Source organism: Miniopterus natalensis, chromosome 20 (assembly GCF_054644295.1).
Source record: "Miniopterus natalensis isolate mMinNat1 chromosome 20, mMinNat1.hap1, whole genome shotgun sequence".
Taxonomy (NCBI): domain Eukaryota; kingdom Metazoa; phylum Chordata; class Mammalia; order Chiroptera; family Miniopteridae; genus Miniopterus; species Miniopterus natalensis.
This window is the reverse complement of record NC_142100.1, coordinates 8,235,138-8,244,030: the sequence shown is the minus strand read 5'-3', so window position 1 is coordinate 8,244,030 and position 8,893 is coordinate 8,235,138. Positions and strand designations below refer to the sequence as shown.

Genomic DNA, 8,893 nt, shown 5'->3' with positions numbered 1-8,893 from the left:
GCCCACAGCCTGTGCTGCTGTAAACAGGATAAAAGAAACCATGCCTGAAATCTTTTGTAGAATAGGTGGTGTTTATATAACTATTTTGACTTTTACTGAATTTGAATCATGACTATACTCATTTATACTAGAGCTGCATTCAAATCTCTGATTTTTCAAATTATATTCCAGTTAGGTGAAAGTGATATTGTGCGTTCCTTTGCCCATGTCTTCAGTTACAGTGAGGTTTATCATCGACTTGTTCCGTCTGAGCGCTGTGTTCATGTCCTTGCCCAGCCTTCTGTGGTCTTTCCCTTGGTCTGTAGAGGCTCTGTGGGGACACTGTGAGGAGTAAACAGCTATTTGGATTGCTGCCCAGGCATCTGACAGCATGAGAGCCCTGCTCACGCCGAGCCTAGACACTGAGACAAGGCCCGAGCTTAGGATCCCCGCCCCGAGTTCTGGCTTTGCTTTTCCTGGGGTGCCTTTTAAAATTACACCGGTGCTGGAAGCCGGGAGTCTCCGCTCAGGCAGCTGTGGGACCGCCCGGAGAGGCTCCATTTCCCTGAGGCCCTAAGGCCACTGGAGGCGAAATGGCTCCAGGCTAGAGAAGAGCAGGCGGAGGCGAAGCGGGGGCCACTGCGACCTCAGCTGCCTACAGGGAAGGACCCTGAGGGCCCTCGGAGTCCTTGAGCCTTTGCTTCCTTCCTTCGCTGTGACACTGCCTACCCTGAAGATGAACTTGTCCTGGGTCCCCTTTCGAGAAGGAGTATCTGTGTTGCCAGTGGAAGTGGGACCCTTGTGGTGTGGCGAGAAAAGGCATTTTCAGGGACCCACAAGGGAGGATGTCTGGTGATAAAAGATTTATTTGGGTGAAAATAAACGGTGCCAATGTCCTATCTGTCCGTCCTGCCATGGAAAATCAGGACCAGAAATAGGGCCACCATCCAGAGTTTCTGTTCCATTTAAAGCTAGTCTAGTCCAGTCCAGCCTTCCTCGCCCCCCACCCCCCACCCCCGGCTTAGCTTGTGTCCCTGACTGTGGCCTGTTGCTGTGCTGCACGAGATTGTGTGTTTCCAAGTGAGAGAGAGTTCTCTGTTCTCCTGGGATTATGTTATCTCAGACTTGGGGAGGACCAGGTGCTTTTCCAAAATTACTTACCAACTTCCCAAGCTTCCTTGGGCTTCTTATGGGTCAATCCAGTAGCCAACTGATCCCTTTCCCAGGTTAGACTGACAGGCTCTATGGCCAAGCTCCTCCCCATGCGCCTTTTTGACTTCATTTGCTCATGCGCTTACCTCCCCTGCTCCCCCAGACAAGCCGGTAGGGAGGGGTGTTAATCCTTGGTGGGGCGATGCTGTCATCCCCTGGGGAGTGTGTGAAGCTGTAACTTCCTAGTGAAACAAGCTGGTTCTGTGTCTGATTCAGCTCCCCAGCCCATTAGGCTCAACAATGTCTGATCCCCTTTGCTCCCTTTCTTATCAATTATCTACACTAACACCTGCAGATGTGGCTTCCAGCCAGGCGCAGCTCCCACTGCGTGCAGACAGACTGTGTCGTGCACACACCTCGGAGAGAGCATGTTCTGAGCATGCTCAGCAAGCTGAGCCGTGATGCCTTTGAAGTAGTGTCTTATTTGTTTAAAACACTGGACCAGTCTCTCACCAAAAACATTTTCAAATATTGTTGGCCTACATTTGACAAAAGAAGTCATACTGAATTCCAGAAACCTTGCTTTGAATGGTTTAAGAAGTTTCTACTGAATGTGGAAGTAGCTTTCCTTAAGCTGGTGGTTCAGTGTTCCTTTCTCCTGGTGGTCCTAAGTTTATTCATCTAATACTCATTTCGTAAGATCTGTTGCAATAAAATAGAGAAGATTTTGCTTCCCAAAAGTATCAGGAAGATGCACAATTATCAGATAAAGAAGTATGAAATCTGCCCAGCTGGCGTGGCTCAGCAGATGAGCATTGATCTGTGATCCAGGAGGTCACGGTTCGATTCCCAGTCAGGGCACATGCCTGGGCTGTGGGCTCGATCCCCAGTGGGGGGTGTGCAGGAGGCAGCCGATCAATGACTCTCTCATCATGGATGTTTCTGTCTCTCTCTCTCCCCCTTACTCTCTCTGAAATAAAAAAAAACACAATTTTTTTAAAAGTAGAAGTGTGAAATTTGAGATCAGAATGTATAGAAAGGGATCCAAGATGGCTGTAAAGTAGGTGGAAGCTGCACACACACCTTCTCCTGGCACCAAACCCGATTTAGAGCTAAAATGTAGAGCAGTTAACCTGAATAAACAACTGAAGGACAGCTGAACAGGAGTCTTATGTCCAAGGATTTATAGAAGAAGCTACACAGAGACTGGTAAGAAGGGTGGAGATGTGGAAAGGGCTGGGTCCCCATACCCAGGTGTAGCAGCTGAGAAGCCAAAGGGGTATCTCAGCTGCAAAAGTCCCCCCTGAGGAGACTAGGGTTTCAACCCCACCCCAGGACACCCAAACCAGAGCACCAGAGCCAGGAAGAGGAACCTCCATAGCATCTGGCAGTGAAAATCAGTGGGGAGTCTGTCCACTGTTAGAGGGGAGAGAGAAGGGATGGACTGGATGAAAGAAGGTGAAGACATTAGCCAAAGAACATATATGCACAGCTTATGGACACAGACAACAGTGTGGTGATGGCCGCCGGGAAGGGGGGCCAGGGGCTGGGTGGAGGCGGGCAAAGGGCGGAGGGAGAATGGGGACACCTGTAATAGTGTCAACAATAAAAATAAGGTTTTTTAAAAAAGAATGTAACAGCAAAACCAAATTTTAAAAAATGGAACCTTATGATAACCAAAGTGATATACAAGAGACAAATCAAAAGGTTCTGTCTTTGTGGGCTTCAGTCCTTAGTCTTATTAACCTCTAATATACTTTTTTTAATCCTCACCTGAAGACATGTTTTACTGATTTTAGAGAGAAAGGGAGAGAGAAACATCTATAGGTCGCCTCCCATACACGCCCTGACCTGTGATTGAACCCACAACCTAGGCATGTGCCCTGACCAGAAATCGAATCCGCAACCTTCTGGTGCACGGGAAGACACTCCAACCAACCGAGCCACCCAGCCAGGGCAACCTATAATATACTTTAGATCGAATTAATGTTATCAATGTTCCAAGGCTCTTGACAAAGTTGAAAAACAGACATGCATTTGTTTTCTTCATTCAGCCACCTAACAGCTGCCCGTTTTTCAGGTGACCTAGAACCCCGATGGCAAACTTCAAGGGCCACGCTCTCCCAGGGAGTTTCTTCTTGGTCATTGGCCTGTGGTGGTCAGTGAAGTACCCACTGAAGTATTTTCATCAGAAGGGAAAAAGGGGCCAACTGACTAATTGTTATGAGCGTCTCGAGATCATTGAGGCCGCGATCAGAACTTTACTTCCAGTCATTGGTAAGCACGGAGGTCAGAGGGCCCGGGGCCTCTCCCATCATACCCAGAACCTTGAGCCCACTTCCTGGACCCTGTGAAATGGATGTCTCCACTGGCAGAGATAACAGAACACGGGTTTTCAGTTGGCCGCTGAACATTTTATAACATCTGTTGTGTACTGAACTTTGTAAAATTAAGTTAATTGCACCTCAGATCTTAGTGCACTGTGAAACCCTACCAAATAAACTACATTCTCTGCCCTAGAAGGATGGGGGTATAGGTTGTAGGAACACAAGACATACTTTATGAAAAACACAAAAGTAGACAAAACACAAAAGCAGAAACAAAGAACAAATTAAGAGAGCAAACTCATGTACATGAGTCATGAGAAAGTACTAAAGTTGACTTTTAGAAAAATCTTTTTCCCCCCCAATTGTCTACTAGAATCTCGAGAGTGAACACGCTACTCACTGGCATATCCTGCATCTCCAAATCTCGAGCAGTCATGGAGGGGAGTTATACTAGAGGCTAGAAGAGGCCCACAGAGGACTGTTTGAGAGGGACCTTCCTTTATTGTGCCCCATCCCAACAAAATCCACCCCCTTCCACTTGTCCTCTATCCCACGCCCCTGGTGGACCTCAAGGAATAAGTCGGACCAATGAGGGGCCTTATTCTGCGATTGCCTTTGCCACTTACTGGCTTTGGCCTCGTTTCCTGGGAGGAGCTGAAGCAGTAACAGTAATTTACTGCTTCAGGAGTTAGTGAAGGTACAGTTTTGTTTGCCTGGTCCAGCTGGATTTTCCCACTCACCAGCCATTGGGGCGTCAGAAAGCCTTTCGCATCATTCTGGAGCTGAGAACTGACAGGGACCACACTGCTTAAATGGTAAGAACAGCATCCACTTGGCCTAAATAAAGCTAGAAAAGTTGTATTTCTGGAGTTCCCACCATGTGCCAGGAATTCACTGTTGTAGACATTGGGGATATAATGGGGAACTATGCCTAGTCTCTGCTCTCACAGGACTTCCTTTTCCTGGGTCATTTTCACCAACTCCTGGATCCTTTATACATAAATTGAGAAAGGGGCTGGGTTTGAGGAAGAAATGTTTGGGGAATGGTCTGGAATGTTGTTGTGGAGAACTTGTTGTAGGCCCCAAGAACACTGGGTACTAGGCATAAAGGCAGATCTTTTGCCTTTCAAAGGAGGTGATGGTAGAAGGGATGAGAGCCGAGAACACTGCAGCTGCTTCACCTCTGGCTCAGTCTCTAAAGCTTGCCTCAGACACACGGTGCGGCCAGAAACACTGAGACCTAACACTGCAGGAAGGACCCGAGACCACAGAGCCCACTCTGTGCCTGGAGACACACCTGAGCGCTTCCTGCCTCGGGCGGGCACAAGTGTCATTGTGACCAGTGTCTGGCTGCTCAGATTCTATTATTTTCAACCTGTTTCCTTCCAGGATTTCTTTCACTGCTCACTTGGCAGAGGGAACCCAAAGATTAAGTTACCTCCACACTCTCCCTTAAGTGACAGGGCCTTATTTCCATCTCAGCTACAGGACAGATTTCCCCTGGACCCATGTGGCTGCGTTTCCACTGCTACTTCCCCTCCTGCCAGGTGCCCATCCAAGGAAAGGTGTCTACACAGGTTCCTTAGCAAATTCCTCACTTTAGACTGAAGTAGTGAAGTGGGTCCACTGAACCACAGCCACTTGCACCCACATCTTGACCGCGTTCGTGACTCCGTGGTTTGCTGTCTCCTGTTTGTCTTAGAACTACTCTTCCTTCCTCATTTCCCTGCAGGGATCCTGGCAGAGCAGTTTGTTCCAGATGGGCCCCACCTCCACCTGTACTCTGAAAACCAGTGGATAAAGTTAATGAACTGGCAGCACAGCACCATGTATCTATTCTTTGCGATCTCAGGAATCACTGATATGCTCACCTATCTCGTCAGTCACGTTCCCCTGGGGGTCGACAGACTGGTTATGGCTGTGGCAGCATTCAACGAAGGTAACTTAGTGGTAAGGATGGGAAAAAAGGAAGAAACTGTCAAGTTGTGATTTTGAGGGATCCGGGCACAGTAGCCCAGAACGGTCACAAGTATAACCACCTTCCCCAGAAAAACCCAAGCCTCTGGACGTCAGCAACCTACGCAGGCTTAGTCCTGTGCGCTGGATGCTATAGACGGCATATTCCACAAAGAGCACATGAAAGCACGAGGCTGTTAGCCACAGTCACTGGCTAACAGTGCACGAACTCCCCCTGCCCTCCCCCAGCCCATCCCCATGCGTGAGTGTGTGTGCACATCCACACAGAAACACGAGCACTGTCTGAAGACGGGGTGAGGGCCACCACACGATTGACTCCCTGGGGTTTGGGACGAGAAACTCTGCATTCACCCCACACCCTGGGTGTTATTGTCTGGACTCCATCACAAATAGGAGACCCACCCAGAGCTAGGGCAGATCTCCCATATAACTCAATGTTAAGTGGGGTCAGATAAAAGCATTTTGTTTTTTTTGTTTACTTGGGGTTTTTGTGTGTTTTGTTTTCTTTTTTAGCGAGGGGAGGGAGCAGGGGGAAAAAGAGAAACATTGATGTGAGAGAGACACATGAATTGGTTGCCTCCCACATGCACCTGAGATCAAGCGTGCAACTGAGGTACATGCCCTTGACCAGGAATCAAACCCAGGACCCTTTGGTCCGCGGGCTGACGCTCTAACCACTGAGCCAAACCGGCCAGGGCCAGAAAAAAGCATTTTATAATCCAACCACCTCACTCACTTCTGTACCTCAGGAAGAACTGGAAAAAGGTGAATGAAGGCAAAACTGAATTTCAAGTAAACACACAATTTGTTACAAGTCAGCAATATTTCACTTACCCGTCCTGTATTAAACCCTACCATAGCTTCTGTAAAGCAAGTTAAAGATACACCCTTTGCTGCATAAACCCACTTTACACTCACACGTTTTACCTGTGTATTTGTTGTCTTATGATGTTATATAAGTCGATTTTCCAAGTACTGAAAAACCTGGCCAAGGACATTCTATAGCGAAAGTGCAGGATGAACGCTGACATAGAAACGGGCAACCTCTGACGGCTGTGCCTGGCTCTGGGCAGGTTTCCTCTTCTACCACCATGTGCATAACCGGCCACCGCTGGACCAGTTCATCCACTCGCTCCTGCTGTGCGCCGTGTTTGGAGGGGCGATCAGTATCTTCTTGGAGGTGATCCTTCGAGACAATATTGTACTGGAGCTTTTCCGAACCACACTCGTTCTTCTCCAAGGCACCTGGTTCTGGCAGGTAATTACTCAACACTCTTGACACTGCACAGACTGAGGGGCCCCACAGAGCGTGTCCAAGTGGAGTCCTGGTGACACAGCACTCACACACCACGTGGGTGGGATTAGATGGCCACTTTTCTCACCACGCCCGCCCCTTGACCTATGTAGCTTTGTCCATGAATATCCTCCTGATGCCGTAAGCAGAACCTAGGGAGCACACACCCTGAGATGACGCATTTCCCTATCTGCCCAGCGCAGGTACTGATACCATCTCCAGGCTCCGCTTGCTAAATTGTTCACCTGAAATCCTGTTTGGAATAAGCCTATACTAAAACCAGAATTAACCCAGCAATTCTCCTGTACAAAAACATCTGTGCCAATGCGGGTATGGGAACAGAGGTGGTGGGGGACGTCTGGATGCCTTTGGTACCCACAGGAAGGGACTGACAGGCTGTCTTCTCTGTGTAACCCTCCAGATTGGGTTTGTGCTGTTCCCGCCCTTTGGAACACCCAAGTGGGACCAGGAGGACCATGCAAACCTCACATTCATCACCATGTGCTTCTGCTGGCACTACCTGGCCGCACTCTGCATCGTGGCCGTCAACTATGCTCTCGTTCACTGGTATGTCCGAGAGGAGGACTTTTCTCAGTTTTCCTTCCTTACCAGGCCCCTGCCCTTGTGAAACTTATTACACGGCGTCATTTTTATTTCTAGTGACCCACCTTCTGTAACTAAGACCACTGAACAAATACCAACTAAATGCCAAGTTCTGTGCCAGGCGCTGAGGCTCCAAGAGGGAAGGGGCCTGACTGGTCACAGTAGCCTGGATAGACCCAGGCTGCAAATGCAGTTCTGAGTTTAGGCCTGTGTTGTGATAGAAAACACGCCGCATAAGGCACCGTCCCTGGACTGCAGTGCTGCTGTCCCTGGTTAATTTTCAGCCCATCCCCTTGTTCCTGCATTTGTCCTGCCTGCTTCCCAGAGGCCTTGTGACAATCAGATAAGATACCAAGGCAGCAAGTGCTCACTAAAGTGCACTTCTGAGATAACAGCTAATAACTCCTATGCGAGTACTTTGTCCCAGGCACTGTGGGAAGCACTTAGTGCATTACCCAACTCAATCCTAATTACCCTGTGAGACGTAATGTTTTACAGATGGGAAAACCAAGGCCACCCAACGAGTAAATGGCAGAGCCTGTCTTTCACCAGTGTGAGAGTGACTTTTGGCACAGGGTATTATTGGTTGTCACAGCTGCCCCTCCTTTTTTGCTGGCTCCTGATTTCCCTACCCAAAGCAGACACGCTTCACCCAGAAAGAGTTCCAGCCAGGCCAAACAGAAGGCAACTCAAGGTCACAGTTTTTTGGTTCTACTGCCTGGTCAGTGAAATAATAAAAAGGGAGGGAGGAGACCTAAGTTTGATCTCAATTACAACACTTAAATATTAATCATGATCCCTTTATCTACCAATGAATGCTCAGAAGTTAAATATGTAATCATGGTATTTGAGAGAGAGATAAAATGCCTTAAGAACCACTAGATGCCTTCACATTCTGGAGTGAAGGAACAGTCTGGGGGCGGATTTAACTTGTTCCTGTGTCTCTATTACAGCCTTCTGATCCGGTTAAAGAGGCACAGAGGAGAAGAGATCATTGGGATTCAGAAGCTGACGTCAGACCCCACATATCAGAAGGCCCTCCTGAATGGCTCAGACGAGGAATGAAGAGAGGCCGTGGGTCATAAACGGGGTGGACATGTCCCTCTGAGCACGAACAGCTAGAGTTCTCCAGGTGTGGCCCATCTCAGCGCTTGCTTTGGTCTGCCCCTAAGGTCCTATGTATTTGCACCTTCTCATTTAACTGGCTAACGGCTTGTCGGTGTGGCATCCTTCAGAAAGGAAAAGGAAGCCAGCCTGTGTGTCTAAGTGAACAGAAATTAGAACAGGAAGTAGCCCCATCGATGAATTCAGGATATGAATCCAGCAAAACTCACCGCTTTTGATAGCGTAGCCCTTTCCCGCTCAAGAAAGCAGGTACTTTCTTATTGGAAAGTGAATGAGTCTGTATTTTACAGGTGCAATTCTAGTGTTTTTAAAGGAGTAATTCACAAGCTTTGGTATTTTACTTGCTACTTGTTAAACGTTTATCTCCTAACTAATCACGATATTCAAAGTACAGCAATACCACTGTTGATAAGTGACAAAGTTGGGCCAACGGTGA

General features: G+C 48.2%; 1 protein-coding gene across 1 annotated transcript; it reads left to right on the top strand.

Annotated features, from left to right (window-relative positions):
- The first annotated feature begins 3,221 nt into the window (after positions 1-3,221).
- TMEM45B (transmembrane protein 45B) lies at positions 3,222-8,456 on the top strand. The gene is made up of 5 exons (XM_016204471.2): positions 3,222-3,408; positions 5,191-5,397; positions 6,509-6,693; positions 7,151-7,296; positions 8,286-8,456. Exons 1-5 carry the CDS (start codon positions 3,228-3,230, stop codon positions 8,395-8,397), a joined length of 831 nt encoding a protein of 276 aa, XP_016059957.2. The 5' UTR covers positions 3,222-3,227; the 3' UTR covers positions 8,398-8,456.
- The last annotated feature ends 437 nt before the right edge of the window (positions 8,457-8,893 follow it).